The sequence below is a fragment of the Vigna unguiculata genome, chromosome 8 (genome assembly GCF_037176805.1).
Source record: "Vigna unguiculata cultivar grain cowpea cultivar isolate G323 ecotype 2 chromosome 8, ASM3717680v1, whole genome shotgun sequence".
NCBI lineage: Eukaryota > Viridiplantae > Streptophyta > Magnoliopsida > Fabales > Fabaceae > Vigna > Vigna unguiculata.
The window spans coordinates 37,128,148-37,150,391 of record NC_140799.1 but is presented as its reverse complement, the minus strand read 5'-3'; the positions used below and the strand labels follow the sequence as shown (position 1 = coordinate 37,150,391).

The 22,244-nt window shown below is 31.4% G+C and overlaps 2 protein-coding genes across 2 annotated transcripts; one reads left to right on the top strand and one right to left on the bottom strand.

Moving 5' to 3' along the window:
• Positions 1–3,317: 3,317 nt before the first annotated feature.
• SYP31 (syntaxin of plants 31) lies at positions 3,318–9,507 on the bottom strand. Its single transcript, XM_028084913.2, has 5 exons — positions 8,954–9,507; positions 6,816–6,964; positions 5,677–5,715; positions 4,104–4,301; positions 3,318–3,923 (listed from the first exon to the last, which is right to left on the bottom strand). The coding sequence occupies exons 1-5, from the start codon at positions 9,416–9,418 to the stop codon at positions 3,764–3,766; spliced, it is 1,011 nt and encodes a 336-aa protein (XP_027940714.1). The 5' UTR covers positions 9,419–9,507; the 3' UTR covers positions 3,318–3,763.
• Positions 9,508–12,361: 2,854 nt separating this feature from the next.
• Positions 12,362–14,464, top strand: LOC114194754 (large ribosomal subunit protein uL10-like). The gene is made up of 5 exons (XM_028085146.2): positions 12,362–12,806; positions 12,928–12,996; positions 13,348–13,446; positions 13,682–14,074; positions 14,152–14,464. Exons 1-5 carry the CDS (start codon positions 12,549–12,551, stop codon positions 14,293–14,295), a joined length of 963 nt encoding a protein of 320 aa, XP_027940947.1. The 5' UTR covers positions 12,362–12,548; the 3' UTR covers positions 14,296–14,464.
• Positions 14,465–22,244: the final 7,780 nt, after the last annotated feature.

Genomic DNA, 22,244 nt, shown 5'->3' with positions numbered 1-22,244 from the left:
TGAATCAAAATTGCAGAATTGGCATCACATAGATAATCTTATAGATATATATATAATATATATATATATATATATATATATAGGAAGTTCGGGTTAATTTTTTTTGCTATTAAACTAGATTGTCGCCATCTCAAAGATGGATGAATTGTTTAAGGAACTATTATTCCGACAGCAGATTTTGCTGCCAGTGTCATGGGGAATCTTAGCATTACCTGCATTAAAACTCAAGCAGCGATGGAGATAACCTAATACACTATTGGAAGGAGAATAAGAATAATGTCACTGTTTAAATGTTTGAAATCTTGGTCTTTCTTTTATATAGTTTTTTGTTTTCCTTTCATAAAATAGTAGTACCAAACCAAACTATAATACTCTTCAGCAGTACAAATTATGAGAGTCCTACTACTAGGTTGCCTAGTAATTATCTGGTTTTAATACATTAACATTGTGATTCAATACATAAACAAATATTCCACATGCACCTCAGGAATGTGAGCAGTTTAATGTACACAAAAATGTGGATCATGTAGTTCGGGTTGGATCATGAGGGAAGTTGATGAAATTGATTCAGGTACAGTTTCACGTCTCTTAAGAAAATGATTGTCATAATGATTCATGATAGTACTAGAGTAGAGGGAGTGACTTTTTACTTACGTGATTAGGTCTAAACCATTAAACAAAAGCTAGTGTTTCTAATTGCTATACAGGGCAACATCATGAAGCCATTTTTTTTTCTTGGTGCAGCATTATTATTATTGTTGTATGGTAGCACCAAAATCAAGGAACGGTTACGTCAAATTTGACATGCATGTGAAACACAAAGTAGGCAAATTCCATCAAATAATAAAGAGTCATAACACAGCAAGTTCAGGGTCAATTCCCACTTGAAATCCCACCACAATCAGTTGTTTCACACTTTTACTCCATGCATGCTTCCCCTGCACTGCAATTGCTGTGAATTATGGCAACTTTTTTTCTACTTTGGCCACAATAATTTGTGAGGGGTTGGCCTTTTATCTTCCTAACCCATATTCTCATGTGTCTTCTACTCTGCTTTATAGTGGGGATCTAACAGGCATCACTTTCAAGCACTGCCCAAGGCTATGTCTCTCTAGGTTTTCAAGGAAGATTCCGCTGAATTAGACTCCTAGGCCTAATTGATGGACACCCATCACCAGATATTAATCTTATCATTGGAACAAAGGCATGAATTTTTAGCCACTGCTTGTTGCCATCATGCCACTCAACTCAGGCCAGAATTGATTGAGGGGACAATAAAGAGTTGTGAAAAATCAAATCATTCTAAAAAGTTCACATTTATCTTCGCTTAAAAGATGTGAGTGGAAATTTAAGTACCGGTGGTAAATCAAAATTATAATAATCTCTCTGATATGAAGCTAGTTGTTTGTTATTATTGACAGATAGAATAACTCAAAACACAAACAACGTTCAAATAGCCAAAGTAAAAGTGGTTTCTAGGGTTCTTTATTTAACACAGACTAAGAGCAAGTTTAGAAGGATTGAAGCGGGCTTAACTCAATGTTTTTCATGATCTCAAAGAAGACCAATCAAATAGTATTGCCTAAAATCTCTCCCCTTGAACTATTGTCAGTACCTTTATTGTTGTAAGTGAATGACCAAGGAGGGCCTAACTGCACCTTTTCTTTTTCACCCGAAAATTAGATCATACAGTGCACTTTTTTTTCACCTGGAAATTGGACCATACACTAAAGCACACACCTGTTGACTATTCAGGGATCACATCATCTATTATAGGTAGTTAAGCACAGCATGTAGCGTCCTTGTCCTCAAGTAAATTAGTAAATAATGTGCTGCGCATAAAGTTAGAAGCAGAGGTGTACCAAAAGTTAGAAGCATAAGGGACGAGAAAAGAAACAGAGAAAGCGATGAAGAATATGAAGTTTTCTTGATGGGTATAATCAACATCAGTCCTTGCTCCAAGGCAAACATTTTACTTGTACTTTTGGATCAATACTTCTATCATATGCGCCTTTATAATTTTTTCACTGACAAGTCTATAATAAAACTAAAGATTTGATTGAATAAAATAATATATCAACGATTTAATAACAGTTCAACAGTGACCCTACATTCCAGTATTATTCCATAACCACTACTTGTATATAGATTCATTTAACACGAAATAATAATACTCATGTAACACGTTACCCGTAATGATAGTTACCATAAATTTTTTCCAATATAATATATCATCAAATATGAAGAATTTTAGTCAACTTTATGAGACTTGAGGGAAAAAGCCACGTGAGTTGATGTGTATTGGAAGTGCTTTATATAAGAAAATGAAAGTTTTGAAACTTGTATACCTTGAACCTGTGCGTGGCCTTTTAAAGTGAAATGCGCCTGATATCGTAACAGATTATGATGGAACGTATCAAAGCAAAACGAAAACTTAAGAGCGGCCATGTACACGTGCTATCACCTTTAAGTCCCCTTGTCTATCTCTGCATGTCATCAAAATGCTTAGGCTAAGCTTGAGATTATTTTCCTATCTTTTTATCTCAACTATTGTGATCAAAGTGGAATTTATAAGGACATGAATTCAGATGCTAGAAAGAGAGGAAGATTCTCATGGTCTGCCAAATCTTTTCAACTTGGGCTAGGTAAGATTGACTTCAAATTTTTGCCTTTTGCATGCTTACTGTTACTCGAGGATGCTTGAGTGCGAATCAGTGACCCACTAAATTTTCTTTGAATATCAACAGTCAGAACTCAGGACCTCAATCTGACTACACTTTCAAATCCTTATTTTCTCTGCCTTTTTATAACGTAATATCTTTGACCAGACTTGACAGGTGGCGGCAAACAACAGAACTAATTAAACCCACTTAAAAATCTGGCATGAAAAAGGAGATTCTTAGCAATAGCTGCAGAATGAGTTAGTGGATTCCCACCCAACATTTACATAACCTGCTTTTTGAGTTTGGCTGCATCCTTATCTACGTAAAGAAAAACATCCTCATGTGAATAAATTAGTGCATTATCTATGAAGAGTAAAGACTGCTATAACAAAAAGCAAGAGAGTAAACATTACACGAACACCACTTTGAAATATTAAATAGTTGAAGAAAGAATCCGTCTTTAACCCACAAGTACCCGAAATGGATTCAAAACAGGCAAACCAAAAAATTTAGCACATACAACAACAAAAACTACATTGCAAACTTCACAAATAATATCAACGTTATCCTGAAACATACTGAAAATCTTTGGTATATGCCAAAGAATAATAAAAAAAAAGGTTTAATAAAACATAATTCTATCTGGCACAAAAATTTAAGAACAAAATCAATTATGATATTACAATATCAAAAGCTTACATTGTCAGGTAACTGAACAAAGACTTCTTGTATGCTACCATAACTCGTCCACTACGGTATCTAGAAACGGGATATTTTCTTTTTCCCTCTTAATTGCATCTTAGAAAATCCCTCACTTAAAAAAAAATTATTGCGAATCTTACATCAGTTGCCAAACACTCGTATATTTCTTACTCAATCTGCTTAATTTGGGGCGCCCACGAGGAACGGAATTTTAATAACACTATAATAACATCAAAGAATATGGGAAGGAAAAAAGTTTACAGATAACGGAGCTCTATCTACATGCAAATAGAATACATCCGCACACTTTGCTGCTCTTGTAATTTTGTCTCCACAGAAGAACGAAGACAAATCCAAGCCGTGAAGTAAAACTTCCATGATTAGCGCATGTAAGTATATTAGGCCACAAAGAATATGAAGATCAAGAGGAAAAGTATCAGAACGGCAAATATCTTTATTAGAAGCCACCTATTTGATGATATTCGGTTGAGATGCCTCAATAAAGAACTGTGAGCTCCTTCAACATTCGCCAATGACTCATCCATGTTGTCATCAATCCTGCCCGTGCAAGTTTGGCACATTTAATGCTAATTGCTAAAAGAACATGAACATCTACAGCTTTGCATACAATTATATCGTAATTTAATTTTTTAACACGTGCCAAAACCATAAGTGGATGGAAAAAATCAGTGCACTATAGTAACCTAGGTGTCAAATGTTTAAGTTAAAGGAGGAAACCTGATAGCAAGCTCCCCTTGATGGGCAACCATTGTAGCCAAATGCGAGAAAATCCCACTAAGTTCTGTGATGGTAGACTCCACATTGTGCAGAGCAGTTGACCTACTTTGAGTGTAGTTTTCTTGCCGAGGAATAACCCGCTGCACCATAGACATTTCCATTTGCTGAGTTGGAGTGTTGTCCACAGCCAACCTTCGTCTGTATCAGCAATTTAACCAAATGTTGTACCTTAAGTTAGAAAAAAGTACATCCTAGGCATGATTGATATATCTCAATAATCAAAGGGTAACAATTTACAAAAGAATTTCTCTTTTCCTTCCTTTTCGTCAGTCTCTTAAGAATTTTATGTAGAAATCATGAATTTAATAAATATTCTTGATCCTAATAAAATAACAATAAAGTTTTATATTTGATCTTTTTTCATTTATACTTCACAATAAATTAAAAAGAAGATGAAAGGTACGAGTATAATTATCAAAGGAGTAATTATTGTTTTCTTGAAATTGATAGATAAATAAAAACATTTTTTTTTCCAAAATCCGAGAGATAGAAAAAGAAAGGAGGGAGTGAGAAGCTTGGTTAGGTGTTAGGAGAAGAATTGAGATAGTAACAAGCTCCAAATTGAATGGCCACATCAAATGATTGTCTTTTCTGGCGTTTCGGTAAATGCCCATGTAAAGACAATCATAAACGGCAGACATTTAAACATCAAAGATAATCAAAACTTTAAACATGTTATTCTACTTTGTTTAGAAAAGCTACAAGGGAATACTGGCAAGTCAATTAATCATACCAGGTGGCAAGATGTCTGTCAAATAAAACTCAATCAATGTAAGATATAAAAACTTTGCATTAAGAACTAAAAAATAAAACAAAAGGCAACCCTGGCATTTAGATATTCGTTGTATTTAAGTGACTTCAATGGTAAACTTACAACAATCATCAATCAGATGAGTTATGGATTCAAGAGACAGTGTACACAAAATAAACATTTTTAAGTTTATAATTGAATACTGCGAATAAATGAACCACATAAAATAAAATAAACTAATAAAAATAACTTCCAAACAAATTATGATTCTTGTTGAGCTAGAAGTTTCATTCGTTTACTTATACAGCACAGACAAGACCTGTCAAATCCACCAAGAGAGAGAAGGGTGTTAAATCAAGTTTGGACCAGAAAAGAAATACTTGCCATGCCTCTTTGACAGAGCCTCCCCTGTCGTGGGAACCTAAATGGCTACCCCAAACCACGAGCAATATCAGGTTAGCTGTGAAATGGTGTACCAAAGTTGCAAGCTATTCCCTAGTGTATTAGGGCGTGCTTGTAGTGGAAAGATTAGTGAATGCCTTGGACCCAATGCCCATCATCACATAAATACATATTCAAGAATTCAACAATAAACACAATCGGAGACTTATAATCCATGAGAACCATCTGATAGCCACTTGGTTTTACATGAAGTTAGTTTAAGGACATTTTTCTATTTCTCAGTTTACATAAAACTATGCTATATAGAAATGTAAAAGAGGATATTTGATCTTATAGCTTTAAAAGGGAATTTAGACAAACCTTAGTTGATTGCTAACAGGAGCTCCATTTGATGATAATCTGCATCAGATATATCGATATATATTATTTTTCAGCAATTAAACTTTTAGTGGTCTATCATTTTTTTTCATTAAATATATACAAACCCACCCAGTATTAACTATTTACAAATTGGGACGGGTCTCAGAAGTAACTTCTGAAAGATAAATAAATAAACTACACAGTCCAACAACACTATAATTTATAAGTATCATCATTAACCAGAAAATTGTGTTTATCATATCATTGCTCATTTTAGGCTACTCACATATGTAAAATGCCAAAACTTGTAACAATTACATTCCAATGATGCCCTAAAACATTTTAAGTGGAAAATGGAAACAATTATGAAGTTAAGATATTTTAAGAATGTTCCAACAGGTTTGGCTGATATTTACTGAGACAACATACTGAAAGGAAGTTCAGAAAATGGCTAGTGAAGATAATTATCTTCAGTCGTTCAAAGCACAGTTCAGAACTTTGGGTTTATGTAATTAGCATGTTCATACAGGAATATTGAATAGAATACCCTGGCCCTGGCCTTGCATTATTAGGACTCAAATGTTGAGTCTGACTTTCAATTTTCTCAGCAAGTGGAACAGGGATCACCTATTTAAATATGGAATATATTGTTCTGCTTCTCTCGGCTATCACTGTTCTTATTAGTTATCTAGTCAAGAAAAGTATCGAAGCTGTTAGACTTTCTCTTTCTGCTGCAAAATTTCATGATTTAGTTGGCAAATAAATATTGCTATAAAAATTGATAATTCAGCTGAAATATGGAACTATAAACCATCTCAAAATGTATAATATTAAACAATAAATGGTCAGACTAAGAAATCATGACTCATCTCAGCACCTACAAGCATGCAAAATATGACAAGACTGTTCAAGAGTCAGAAACTTCTATATTTTCAAATTTGGATACAGCAGCAGCTAACTCCCAACTTTTACATAAGCATAGTAACCGGTAGCTCCCCATGAGCCAGGCTTTTCAACTTGAACATTGAGCCAATTTCCTTAATTTTATTTTACATTATGGAAGTTGGAAACGATTATTGATGTCTCACATAATGACAAATGTTAAATTTTAACTTGTTAGGGAAAGAAAAATTACTCACACCGATTCTTGTTGCAGATTGTCATATGCATTCACCGAATTTAACCAAGGTGGCGGCTCAGTAGCTGGCTTTGGTTGATGCTGGAAAGGGTTCTCCCTTGATGCATTCTTGGAAAAAATCTGCTTCCTGCTCTCGTGAGCCTTGATATTCTGGAGTATACATGCACATGCACAATATTAATTACAAGGTTAAATAATTTTTATTGTTTTTTCTTAAGTATTAGTTTCATAATGTATGAGGTAAATGATTTAGACTAATAGGTATTAGTCCACTCTACATTTTTTTCATATTTATTTTTAGATAGTCTACTCTTAACATTTTTCTACATTGTCTAATCTTTGTTTTTTATACTCTTTACATTTTTCTGTATCGTCTAACCTTTATATTTTTAGACTGTCTACTCTTTACATTTTTTCAGATTGCCCAACCTTTGTATTCTAAATTGTCTACTCTTTACAAATTTTCAGATTGTCCAACCTTTGTATTCTAAATTGTCTACTCCTTACATTTTTCTACATCATCAAACATTTGCATTCTTAAAAATATTTATTATTTCTTTTTCCAACCTCTAAATTTCTTTTAATATAATATATATTTACTAACCTAAAAATCACACAAACAAACATTGTCCTAGTGTGTAGGCACAGGTTTAAGAATACTAAATTATAAGGGAGAAAAAAATATAGTTAGTCATACCATAATTTAAGAAGCCCGATGCACCACACAATACAGGCAATCAAGTAAGACACAACACAGGCAGTAGATTAAGACACAGCACAACCAGTAGGGTAGACAACACAGTATGGATGTATAGGATTTTGGTTCATGTACTTTTAAATTGATAAATTTAGTCATTTGCAGAATTGTCTAGATTTTCAAACAAGAACCATTAGTCATGTCCAGATAGTTTTGGTTCTATAGAATTGCCTAACATTCACTATCTAACACTACACGCGCCATTATGCTTCATTTCCATCATCGAGAAACAACATAGCTTCCAACTCTGGTTCATCAAGACACAACTTAGCTAATTCAAGTCCAGCATCATCAAGTGGACCATCTGCATCTCCACTAATGTTGCACAACCTTGTCTCTCCTCTACTATTCTAAAATCTTTCCTAGATAAAAGTTGAACATAAGTAGTATACCATAATGCACATAAACCAAAGTCTATGGCCTTAAGGAATCCATTTTGTTTCTCTTCAGACATGAATAAATGAATAGGTCCTCTTACAGCACGAAGAACTAAGCTGCGCACAAGTTTAACACAAATTTTCAAAATGAAGCCAATATCCTGAGTTGTCAGCTATATGGAGTAATCTCTTATTCTCTCTTAAAAAGAATAATAATAACAAATACTCATCGTATCAGTATCAAAATGTATCATACACATATCGATACATGTTGGACACAATTATTTTTGCACTTTTGGAATAGCGAGAGTTCATAGATGATAAGTACTAAAGAAACTGAGAAAATATATCTCTTTGCAGGTTTGTTATGTTGCTCCAGTCTTATAAGAGAACCACATTTCTTGCCGCTATTTCAATAAATGCCATCATACTGTTAGTATGAGCACCCTGGCGTGACTATAAAACAGTAAGGAGATCACAAGCATAGTTGGTTGATAACATCAACTGACCCAGACTCATCTAATCTTTGTCCCCAATGCTCTTAAATAGCTGAAATGCAGAAGATACTTTCTGCCAATACTTTATCGCAAAACTTACTAACTTGAGTGCTGGACTACCCAGGTAGGTAGCAACCGCCGCTGCGGTAAGAATATAAAAGGGTGTTTCATACTGACCATGGATAAAACGAAACTCAGTTGCCAATTTAGCATATACACAATCAGCACCTTCCCCAACCTAGTTCAACCTAACATTTTCCAATCCTACAATGATTAAACTATATTTCATCCTTCTGCTGCTGTAAGTATAATAATCTTTCTATACACTTACAAAGTTACAATATTCGATTAAGAGACTAGCAGTGGCATCATATCATATCATATTCCTCCAAACACAAGAAACTGTTTATTACCAACTCTGTCAGTTCTAAAACTAATTTTTCAATGAGAAAAACGTTGAGTCATGCATTTATCAAAATAAATAAATATCAAGTGTGAATTGACTAGCCTCTGTCCTAGCAGTTAAGACATCTTGAAGATGCTTCGTGGCTCCCATTAGTTTGCTCTTCAAGTCATCACAAACCGCGGTTGAATGCACAATCCTATCCTGCGAGTAACTTCCATCAGCCATGTCCATGTTCTGAATGGCTTGCAAATCGGAGAGAGCCGAATTCAGCGCCGTGATCTCGTTCTTAATCAGCGCAGTCAGCTCCTGAATCTCCACGGCCGGATCGTTGAACATGGACGACCTCCTCGCCAGCTGCGCGAGCCTCGCCACCTTCTGTGAGGTCTCATTGATCCCCAACCCGATGCGTGAGGCCTTTCGGTTGAATTCGGATCTTGAATAGGAATCATGAGAGGTGGAAGGAGCAGTCTCGGGTTGAACCGAAGACGAGGTCCCTCCTCCGATCTTCTTCAGAGTCTCCGACAGTAACCGGAACTCCGATGTGCGGTCACGGTAAGAGGAAGCCATCGGAGACACGTCCGTTCGTTCCAATTCCAAGATCTCATGAAGGATTTCATTTCGGTGGTCATCCCAACTAACTCTAGGCTTTTACTTTCTGCACTTCCACAATTTCTTCCCGCAGTCCACACATTTATAAAATAACATTTTACTCTCTAAAAAACTGATTTTCAAAATATATATTTTGAAACAGACTTTTTAAAATTTTTAAAGTAAACTTTTCGGAACAAAACTTTTAAAATCAAATATTTAGAATAGAATTTTAGGAATTCAATTTCTGAAAAGGTTTTTTAAAATAGAATTTCAAAAATGATTTGTTCGAAATGCGTACAATACCAATTTTTTGAAATATTCTTACATCAAATATACTCTAAGAGGAATTTTCCGAAACATATAAAATTGGATCCGGAAAGAATTTTTTCAAAACCAGCTTTCTTTTACATTTTTTTTTTTCGCTTTTTCCTCTTCATCACTCTACTCTTGTTTTTCTTCTTTCTCTACGAGGATAGGCAGTAGTGTAACGATGGAGGATATTTGAGTCTTTACCTATTATAGTTGGGGTATATTCAGTAATTCAGTGGTGCAGGAAGAAATAAATATCTAAAATTTGACACTGAAACAATTAAGCAATAGACACCTGTTAAATTACTTTAACTACCATAATTAAAAAAAAAAAAAAAAAATCAACCGTTATTCTAGTAAGTGTACTATTTATCAATCATAAAATTCTTAAAGTCATACTCGTGAGAAAGATTGTCATTTTTACCACGTATACTTGATTGTATATATTTTTTTTTTCACCAAAGTCTATAATCTTTCTTTATTATTTTTCTTTTGAACAATTTTGTTTTCTTATGGGAAAAGTGTTTGTAGTCCTTATGTTTCTCGGTAAACTTACTTTTAGTTCCTATACATTCACATTTATGGATTTTGTCCTATATTTTTACAATATGTTGATAATGTCAATTCTCTCTTTTTGTGTATTTATTATCATAAATAAATCAATTATTTATTAACTTTGATCTCGTTATATCCTTAAGTTTAGTGTATTTTATTTTATTTTGTATTGTGTTTTAATTGTTTTATGTTTGTTTTATGTCTAATTTATCTTTTAAGTGTGTTAAACAAGTAAATAGAAAATATTTGTGGTGAAGGAAAACAAACAATAACTCAATGGAGTATGATTCTACAAGAAAATATTGATTTTGAAGTTAATATTCGCGTCGGACGCCATTGAAATCACATTAGTGCTTCAAATACATAATGTTATCAAATTTCTCAAGACTAAATAGTTGAATGCATGAGAATAAAGTTAATGGAATATAGTTTTGACAATTGTATATAATCTATGTTAAATTTTTGTTGCACACCAACTGTTTGATAAAATACTAAAAATAGTTTCTTTGTATTTTTGTGAGTTTTGTTGTCTATTTGAGTTGTGAATTTTGAAAGTTGTCATGTGTTGCACAAGTCCTTGTGGAAAAAACGATACTTATTAGTTACTACGTGCCACCGGTGTAAAGGAGGAGTGGGAGAGCTTCCCAACACCCGTAGCAACCTCCAAGAGGCTTTCTAAACGCCCAAAAGTGTTTCTCTATTATGCAAAATGAGGAATGGTCCAAATCCTCGTGAGAAACCATATTAAAAACCCATTTTTTGACATGTTAGCGACGTCACCACTCAGCCTTGTCTCAGTCGCGCTCAACGCCAGGTTTTACGAATTCAATGATGCTCAGCCCTAGTTCGCCACTGCTCAGCTCCCGTCTTCAACTGCTCAGCTTTAGTTCTCAACCGCTTAACCTTGAGCAATTTGACAGCATTATGTATTTGAAGCACTAACGTGATTTCAGTGGCATCCAATACGAGTATTTGTTTCAAAATCAATATTTTGTTGTCAAATCATGTTCCCTTGAGTTATTTTTTTTTCCTTCACCACAAATGTTTCTTATTAACTTGTTTAACACATTTAAAATGATTAAACACACAAAATAAAACACGCTAAACTTAGGATATAACAAGATAAAAATTAGAAAAAAAATTATTTATTAATGACAGTAAATATATTAAAAATAGATAAAAATGAATTATCATGTGTAAATTTAGTCATTTCGTATACTTAAAACCTAATATCTAGTAATGGTTTTTAGCCACCATAAAATTGAAGATAGTAAAGTTATGTTTAAGAGTGATATAATAAAAGTTATCAATTAAAATATACAAAGATTAAAATCAAGTTTAACCAAAAGTATCCAAACCAAAAAACAATATTTCTCTTTTCTTATTTATACGATTAAACTGAATTCTGTTCTGGTTCTATTTTTCATATAATATCGTTATTTAAAATATGCACTTGAAAGTATTTGTAGCACTATGTTAATGATTATTACTTGATTTTTTTAACATTTTCCCTTCTTTTACGTTTATTGTTTTTTTTTAATTTGTCTCTTTTTTTCTTTTATTATGATGAGTAAACTCATTTAACTTGAATCTATTGAAAGAGTCATACACATAAGAAAAAAAGAAGTCTTTCACAGTGTGACTGTCTTTGAAAAATCGTTTTTAGTTCAAAGAGAACCACTAAATTTCTCGGAACGTTGGAGATAGAAAGTGAAACGATTTATCAAAAATACATATATAAACTTGAATGAGCTTGCTTTGATGTGATTTAACAAAAAGAAAAAAGAAAATACTGAAGACAAATACTAATAGACTTAACTACAATGCACAAACTAACTTTGATGTGATTTTATATTAAAACCTTACTCGGAGAGACAGGTAAGTAATAGCCCATTTGAAAAATAGCCCAAACTAAACTTTTTCTGTGTGAAGCCAATTGGGCCTGTGTAAACTAAAGCCGTCCGATTCGTTACGTGAAATGAATCACAACCGTGGGATTTAGGTTTCTCAAAAACCCAAATTCTTTACTTATAACCAAACCATTCTACAGTTTCCTTTATCCCGCTTCCGTTCTGCCCCCTTACCCTCACACTCTTCCGCACCACACCTCAACGAAGAAGAGGTTAAAGAGACGGCACCGTTTTGCTGTCCGCCTTGACCGAGCCAGAGCTTCGTCTTGGCCCTCGATTTTGCCGTGCAAAACTCACGGTCGCAGACAACTCCGTCGTCGTCATCATCAACAATGGCGCCAAAACAGACTAAGGCAGAGAAGAAGATAGCTTACGATGGGAAGCTGTGCCAGCTTCTCGAAGAATACGGTCAAATCCTCGTGGTCAACGCCGACAACGTGGGGTCAAACCAGCTCCAGAACATTCGCAAGGGTCTCCGCGGAGACTCCGTCGTCCTCATGGGGAAGAACACCATGATGAAGCGCTCCGTCAGAATCCACGCTGAGAAAACCGGCAACAACGTGTATCTCAGCCTCATCCCTCTCCTTGTCGTGAGTTTCCCTTTCTCCTTAATCTTTTTAAGCTTCTACTGCTTGTTCTGTTCAACTAATTGTAATGAGTATTGGGGTTTTAATTGCTTGGTTGACAGAACTTGTTTTTGCGTTATAATAGGGCAATGTGGGATTGATTTTCACCAAGGGCGACTTGAAGGAAGTCAGTGAGGAGGTTGCTAAGTACAAGGTAAAGTGATATTTTTCATCCTCTTTTATTCTATATTCTTATTTTATTTATTTTAACATTTTGTATATTGGCTAATGTTTCTTCTTTACCATTGTTGTTGGTATGTGTTTCTTTAAAAATTTGTGGACTCATGTTAGTCAATGTATCTCTTTAGTAGTTGTTTCTATTGTTATATTATCGTGATCATGATTACTTCGTGATTGTAAGGTGGTAATAGTAAGTGCATTTTTGAACAATTTGTTCCATGTTATTACTTGTGAAGTTTTCATTAGGTTTCTATTTTGCAACTGGTGTCTATTGTTTGTATTTTTCTTTAATTGAATGTTCATTCAAACATTGTTCGTTCAACAGGTTGGAGCACCTGCTCGTGTTGGTTTGGTTGCACCAATTGATGTCGTTGTTCCTCCTGGCAACACTGGCCTCGATCCATCTCAGACATCTTTCTTCCAGGTTAGTGATTTCTTAAAAACTAATTTCTAGACTGGAATTTGTGGGGGCGAAAGTGTTAAAGTCTAGTAGTAGAAAATGTTGAGAAATAATACCATTTCTAAGGAGTTCTTACAAACTTCTCTAATGAATCATGAATTCAGTTTTCTTAAACATAATAAGTAGTTTTTAAATTATTTTTGTTGTTTCTATTATTATTTATTTAGATGGTATGTTTACGTGCGTTCTCCTATTATAGGTACTTAACATTCCGACCAAGATTAACAAGGGTACTGTGGAAATCATTACCCCTGTGGAACTCATTAGGAAGGGAGAAAAGGTTGGATCTTCCGAAGCTGCATTGCTTGCCAAGCTTGGCATAAGGCCCTTCTCATATGGGCTTGTGGTCCTTTCTGTTTATGATAATGGCTCTGTGTTCAGCCCCGAAGTCCTTGATCTTACCGAGGATGACCTTATTGAGAAGTTTGTTGCTGGTGTTTCGATCGCTACTTCTCTTTCATTGGCTATTTCATTCCCAACCCTTGCAGCTGCACCACATATGTTTGTGAACGCCTACAAGAATGTTCTATCTGTTGCCGTTGAGACAGATTATTCTTTCCCTGAGGCAGACAAGGTCAAGGAGTATCTCAAGGTAATGCTTTTTACGTTTTGACGGTGTAGGTTATGTTTCCCCATCATATTTATTTACGAGTTTTATTTTAAATGCAGGACCCAAGCAAATTTGCAGTAGCTGCTGTTGCTGCTCCTGCTGCTGCTTCTGGTGCTCCAGCTGCTGCAGCAAAGGAAGAGGAAAAGAAGGAAGAGCCAGCTGAAGAATCTGATGATGACATGGGGTTCAGTTTGTTTGACTAAATTATGAATGCTTATTGAGGTTGTTGCTTTTCATGTTTTTGCCTTTTTGAAGTTAGAATTGATGAACCTGTTTGTTTTAGGTGTTGTATCGCTTTGCTGTTTTTTTTCCTATTCATGTTATATCTTGACTAGTTTTCTAATTTAAATTTTCCAAAAGTTATAAACTTAACATTAGTGTTCCTTTGCTCTGTAAAAAAGTTCTCTTTAGAAAAAATGCAATTCATTGTTGGATATTTATTTTTGGTTACATCGAATTTTTACTCTATAATACCATGTCTGATGAATCTCATAGGTCACTATACTTTTACAAAATTATGAAGTTACGGCTTTTTATTCCTAGCCAAACAGACAAGGTGATTCTGAATTTGAACAAAGATCATTGAAGTGTGATATTCATTGATATGCCAAAATTATAAGATGATGATTTTTGAATTATTTGTGCACCAACTTTTCGTGTTACAAGATATAGTGACCTTCTTTAACAATTTAATGTGTTTTATACTACATTTATTTTTCACGTTTATATAATTTTATATACGAATTTTTAAAAAAAAGGAATTTGACATTAATTTATTTTGTTGAATCTTTAACATGTATAACATATTTTTTATCTTGTAGTCATACATGGCGAATTGAATGGAAAACCGTGCTTATGTTTCCTAATGTGATATAATATATTCATTATAACTTATTTTGTAAGTTCTCAATTAAATTCTAGCACCACATTTTCAAAACACTAAGAATATGTTTAAAGGAATTATTACGTTCTTCCAAATAATTATGTAGGTTAGTTAAAATGATTTTCTCGGAATTGTGTATAAAAACTCAAATACAATTTTGAAATAAATTATTTTTATTAGAAGTTGTGTTAATTTGTCACTTACAATTAGTTTGATACTTATCAATGAAATATCTAATTTATAAAGTTGTAGTACACTATAATGAAATCTTTGAATAGTGATTAATTTTAGTGATAAAAAATAATTAGTCACTATATAGTGATCAAATTGACAACTAAAGTAGTTCCAAAAAATTATAATTAGTTTCTAAATTGATAATTAAAATAATTTTAATTATGAATTAGTTTTTAAATTAGTCACTATCATTAGGTGCTAGATTTTGGTTACCAAAATAATTAGTCTCTAATTAGGAAATTTCGATTCACTCATTAATAACCATATATTTATTATGTTTGTAAGAATTAGTGTATACATAACCTATACAAACGAATAAATATGCTCTATGTAATTTATAAAAGTTATCTAATTTTGTTGGTATGTTTTGGTTTAAGAACAAAATATAAAATAAATGGCATATATATAGAGATGGCAAATAAACTTGTCCCCGTGGATATTGCCCGAACCCGTCCCCGTTTTGACGGGGAATCCCCGCATTGACTGGGTATGGGGAATCCCCGATTTTTTCAATTGGGAATGGGATGAATATATCTCCGCCATAATACCCGTCTCCGCCATATTTTCATCATCGTTTAAATTATTAAAATATTCACAATTAATTAAGTAACCCTATATATTCTTTTTATTTTTTATTTCTTCTAAATATTTGGTTTGTCATGAAACTCATTCGCATCTCCAATATATTTTTTTATCTTATCATAATCTTTATGTAATTATGTTAAAATGATGTATGTCAATTAAAAAAAATTATGTCTAACATTTGAATATTTCTATTATTTTTTAATATTTTTATTTATTGTATATTTTCCTTTCACATGAGAATGTTTAATACTCTTAATTTAAGTGTTTAATAGCATAAACATTTCATTTACTTGGTAATATAAAAAAATCTTTTCTTATTATTATTAATTTTTATTTCATTTCAATAACTCTTTTATTTCGCTAAAACAATTTTTGTTATTTTTCAACCATTGAGTATATATGTTGATATTTGAAAAGTTTTCTTAGATCTCTAAGATATTTTTCGTCTTATCATACCCTTAATTATACATTTATTTTTTCTTTGTGCAATTCTTTCCAATAGTCTCCAAATTGTTTATAAGACACACATTTGTTAATTTTTTAATATTTTTATTTTTGTTTATTTTCATCATGTAGAATACTATTTCGATAATTTTTATCTAATTATTTTTTATTTTCTAACCCATTACAATCATACTTTAATTTTTTCACTATAATTGTATAAATAATTTTTATTTACTACAATATAAAAATTTAATGTAATTGTCATGAATATTTTTTTATCACCATCCAACATATATTGGAGTTTAAAAGATATAATATCTGTGATAAAAATTTATTATGTTTATTATTTGTTCTTTGCGTCATTTTTTTTATTAACCATTGAGTATATATGTTGATATTTGAAAAGTTTTCTTAGATCTTTAAGATATTTTTCATCTTATCATACCCTTAATTATATATTTGTTTTTTTTTGTGTGATTCCTTCCAATAGTCTCCAAATTGTTTATAAGACACACATTTGTTAATTTTTTAATATTTTTTTTGTTTATTTTCATCATGTAGAATACTATTTCGATAAATTTTATCTAATTATTTTTTATTTTCTAACTCATTACAATCATACTTTAAGTTTTTCACTATAATTGTATAAATAATTTTTATTTACTACAATATAAAAATTTAATGTAATTGTCATGAATATTTTTTATCACCATCCAACATATATTGGAGTTTAAAAGATACAAGATCTATGATAAAATTTTATTATGTTTATTATTTGTTCTTTGCGTCATTTCTTTATCAACCATTGAGTATATATGTTGATATTTGAAAAGTTTTCTTAGATCTCCAAAATATTTTTCATCTTATCATACCCTTAATTATATATTTGTTTCTTTTTGTGTGATTACTTCCAATAGTCTCCAAATTGTTTATAAGACACACATTTGATAATTTTTTAATATTTTTATTTTTTGTTTATTTTGATCATGTAGAATACTATTTTGATAAATTTTATCTAATTATTTTTTATTTTTTAACTCATTACAATCATACTTTAATTTTTTCAATATAATTATATAAATAATTTTTATTTACTATAATATAAAAATTTAATGTAATTGTCATGAATATTTTTTTACCACCATCCAACATATATTGTGGTTCAAAAGATACAAGATCTATGTTAAAATTTAATTATTATGTTTATTATTTGTTCTTTGCATTGCATCATTTTGATCAAGTGATGTATTATAACTTTTATTAGTGTATAAAATATAGATTCATTATAATTTAAAAAATTGAAGTAAACAAACATTTAAAATATATTTTAATTTAAATATTTTTTTCCTTTTATATTTTTTTAAAAATATTTTTTCCTTTTATAGTTTTTTTAAAAAATATTTTTAAAGTTTATCAACTAGGTTTCATTAATGTTTGCAAATTTAATAAATATTTGTGTTCTCATTAAATTTTATTTGGTATTCTAATCTAAAATGTAAACAATTATAATTTATTTCAAAGTATTTGATATCAAAGAAACCATACTCCTAATATTGAATATTTGATAATATTATGTTTCCTTTACTGTAATTTTTATTATTTTATAAAATAGTAAGTAAACGGGTACGGGTATGGGTACGAGATTATACCCGTTACCCGGTGGGGATGGGGATGGGACAAAAGTTTGATACCCGTTGGGTTTGGGTATGGGGATGGGGATGAATTTTTTTTACGGGGATGGGTATGGGATAGTGAAACCCGTCCCCGCCCCGCCCCGTTGCCATCCCTACACACATATATATATATATATATATATATATATATATATATATATATATATATATATATATATTAATAAATAATAGGAGTGTTAAAATGGGTCAGTTCAATGAGTCAGTCTATAAGCTTGAGTTAAAAGAGACGTGTCGGGTTGAAGATTTCAACCCATCAATTCATTCTGACCCAACCTATCAATTTGATGGACCAAAATATGGGTCAACCAGTCTTAGCCAATTGGTTCACTTTTTAAAAAATTAAAATAAAAATAAAAATATTGTAATTTAAATCACTTATGGTATATAAAAGAAATTTAAAAATAAAAAAAATTTGAAAACAAATTAAAAAATTTAAATAAAAAAATGACGGACCAGCTCGGTCTGGTTCATTAGCTCGTCTTGTACGGGACAGGTTATCATTATTGGTCCGTTTCTATTTGATGGACCAGTTTGGTCCTGACTCATTTTTTACAGGCCATTGACATGTCGGGTCAAAACGAGTCAGGTTGACCCACTTTACCACCTCTAATAAAACATTTTAATCATATATTTATTCAACAAATAAAAATATTTTACTTTAATTATTACAAATTATTTTCTATTTTTTTTACAAAATGAGAAAAATTGCAAATTCTTCTAATAGAGAAGAATGGATACTTATGAACTAAAGCGTTCAATTTATTTTTTCATTCTTACCTTTATTTAAAAGATTATTTTGATATGAATATATTTTCTTTATTATTTAGATTTATTATATTTATTAGCAGAAAATCGATTAGGTGGAGACCAATTAGGTGGGGGATTGATTAGGTGATATCTCAAAAATGAGCTTAAACACCTAATAAAAATTATGTCTAACACCACATAATTTCCTTAACCTTAATATGTCATATTAGATAAAAATATTTTCATATAATAATCATAATTAGACCTATCATCACTCCACGTATTTTATTTATTTCCCTTGCTCCTTCATGTCACCCCAAAAAAATTAAAAATCAACCATTTATTCTCATTATCCTTCCTTTTTTTTTTCCAAGTAAAAGGAGCACTATAAATAAGAGATTGGTTGCACTTCAATTCTAACAGGGGAACAATGTTAAGTTCTCTTTGGTACCATATTTAGGTATTGTTCTAAAGAAAAATGCTTCAACTGCAATTTTTTTTAATTTCTCTATCATTTATCTCCCTAGTATATGACAAAAGTTATTAATATCAGAAATTTGTGTAAAAACAACTTAAGCTCTAAAAATGACAGTGACGTTTACGTCATTAACAACTCTCTCTAGAAGTCTCCATATATGGGCTTTGGACACAGTCCATTCACCCACTTGAATTTTCTCCAAAAGATTATTGTCATTAAATAATATATATGTTTTTCAATAATCAAAACCCTAAATATCTTCCCTTTTGAAGTTGCCAACGGCTGCTGACAAGTGACAAGTTTGAATACTTTTAAAAAGTTTAATTTACACCAAACAAATTGTATACTCTTCTAACTATTACTTAAATGATGCTATTTTTAATTAAATACCAAAGTATTTTTTGTGGTAAATAATATCTTATCTTTGTCAAGGCACGCGTCATGTAAAAGTTAGTGCTAAAAACAAAATTAGAAAATTGAAAAGAAACGACTCTTAGGGTTCAAAGTTCAAAACTCAACGCTTGGGTTATCCAATCCCAAATGAATATATGAAAAGGATTGTTGCTGAACCAAAATAAGAGATGCTATGCTTATGCATCCGTAGACGACATTTGCATGAAAGATCAGTTCAAACAAATATTCTTATTTATTTCTTTTTATTGCAGGCTATGCTCAAATAAAATCATTTATTAAGTACTTGATATAAGTAGTGATCACAATCTCAGAAAAGAAATAAAATGAATAATGTAAATATTGGTCTATTTTGATAAAAAATATTATATTCAACTAGTTTTGTTTTATAAAGTCGATCAAACATGTAGGAAGATAAGTTTGAGTCTGATTTTTTTGGTATTGTTCTCATATGAACATTAAAATACACTGTGTTTGTATTTTAAATATCTTTTTAATATATTTTAAAACGTCAAAATTAACGGTAATCAGTGTATTATAGAAACACAATAAAAAAAATAATACAAAGAATTTAACAAAGAATCCAAATTCGATAAGTTTAGGTCTAACTAATTACTATAATTTGTACTAGTTTATGCAGTATAATTTGATTAGATCTAATAATCCATAGAATTTGATTATTCTAAACTCTAAAAAAGAAACTATTTATTTTTGGGAAATGGGTAAATGTTGATGAGAATGGAAAGGTGTGTAGAGTGAGCAGAATTTTTGGCAGCATAGAATCCAATAGCCATAAAAAGTGGTAATGGAATGGAATGGAAGAAGTGCATGCCACTATCTTCTTGTCTTTTCAATTCATCTTCTCTTGCATGCATTCTCTTCCTAACCCTAAGATTCTACCTTATCTCTTTCTCTTTTTTCCTTTCATAGATCATCACAATAATTAATTCACTATCCCTAATATCCTTTCACGTTACACTTCTACGCCCTAATTTCGTTCCCCTTTCTCTCTCTATTGCAATCAAAATTCACTTTTTCTTTCTTCCAATTTTATAACAAAAATATTGGGTAGTAGCTGCGTCAAAAATGATCATTACTAGGAAAAATAGATACACCATTCATCCATTATAGGCCTCCATCATGATCCCTTTAAGGTTTAGTCAAGTAGGCTTATTTAAAAAAAGAAGAAGAAAGAATGAAAAAGAAAAGACTATATATATAGGTTTTGACTTTTAAAATATTTTTTATTTAAATAAGTCAGCCGGAACCAAATTTTGAAAAAAAAGAAAAAACTGTTACCGTTGACATGTTCGTTTGTTAATAAATAATTTGATTTTTTTAATAAAAAGTCTTATTATTTAATATATAACTATATAGAACTCTTACAACGATTTTTATTTTATTTTTATCTAAAACTATGTAGAAAGATAATTATGAAACAAAAATAATGGTATATATGTATAATTATGAATTAGAAGTCACCTTATGGTAAGTTTCAAAATATGCATGAACTTATTCCACAATAGCTAGTTGTTTAGTTTGGTTTAAATTATGTGGACACACACATATGCCAGCATTGACTTTTTAAGTCAAACAAATACCCACCCCATGTTTTGGTTCATCTCCAACTTCCCATTATCCTTAACTGTTTACAAAGATAAAAGCATCAAAAATACCAATAACATTTTATCTGCTTTTATTATTATATTTTTACAAATTTACGATATTTTACTCTTATATTGAGTTTTCAATTAGTAATTATTGATGTAAAAATTCTTTTTTTTTTCTAAAGTAACTGACACGTGGATGAAATCACGTGCAAGGCACGCTCCATGGGACCAAACAGATGGCACAAAAGCACTGGTGAGTTGTATTACAGAAAAACGCAGTGGGAATGGGACACACCCATAACCTATGCTTATCTTTCTCTCAAAAAGCGAAACAGAAGAAAAATAATAATTAAAACTATAATTGTCACACACTTCGATGGACGATGGTGAGATGAAAAAACATTAGAATTAGTAGAAGATTAGAAAATAATATAATAATTAATAAAATTGAATACTCAGCGGTGGCCCTAAGAAGATTGAAAAAAAAAAAGTTGTGACGAATGAATGAAGTAAAGTTGGAATGAAGGGTTTAGGTAGTTTTTTTTTTTTAAATGTTGACATCTAATTTTGTTTAGCCGACTAATGATGGCATAATTTTTAATTAATTATGTTTTATTTATTTGTCCCAACTTCCAAGGGATTGTTTGTTAGGTTATTTGTTGAATGATGAGGAGTCGGTGGGCGGAAGAAAAGGGGAATATTGTGAAACTAGATTCCTCTTGTTTTACTCTACTCTGTACCTTACAATTGTTTCAACTATTTTATTTTATTGTATAATTTTTTAAAATATACTACTTATCACTTTTTATCTTATCTTATACAAACCACACAAAACTTTTTAAATATTTATCTGAAAATTGTTATAAATATTCTTTATACAGCCTCAACCAATCTTCAAAGAATTTACTTCTTACTTTTATCCCATTTATCACATCATTCCCTTTGTTACAGAGCTTTGAAATCAGAAATTCTGTACCTGTAAATTTTGGAAGCTAATTAATTAGCTGTGACCTTTGGGTTCATCCTTCTAAGGGTACATGTAGGTCTAGAATGAATGACACACTTG

What these genes read in the sequence shown, in the direction of transcription:
- LOC114194754 (XM_028085146.2), top strand. Translation starts at nt 12,549, where the DNA reads ATGGCGCCAAAACAGACTAAGGCAGAGAAGAAGATAGCTTACGATGGG. An exon ending in GCCTCATCCCTCTCCTTGTC is followed by an intron (nt 12,807 to 12,927) that starts GTGAGTTTCCCT and finishes GCGTTATAATAG; the next exon opens with GGCAATGTGGGATTGATTTT. An exon ending in CTCAGACATCTTTCTTCCAG is followed by an intron (nt 13,447 to 13,681) that starts GTTAGTGATTTC and finishes CTCCTATTATAG; the next exon opens with GTACTTAACATTCCGACCAA.
- SYP31 (XM_028084913.2), bottom strand. Translation starts at nt 9,418, where the DNA reads ATGGCTTCCTCTTACCGTGACCGCACATCGGAGTTCCGGTTACTGTCG. An exon ending in AATCTGCAACAAGAATCGGT is followed by an intron (nt 5,716 to 6,815) that starts GTGAGTAATTTT and finishes TATCTGATGCAG; the next exon opens with ATTATCATCAAATGGAGCTC. An exon ending in CCTGTTAGCAATCAACTAAG is followed by an intron (nt 4,302 to 5,676) that starts GTTTGTCTAAAT and finishes TTGCTGATACAG; the next exon opens with ACGAAGGTTGGCTGTGGACA.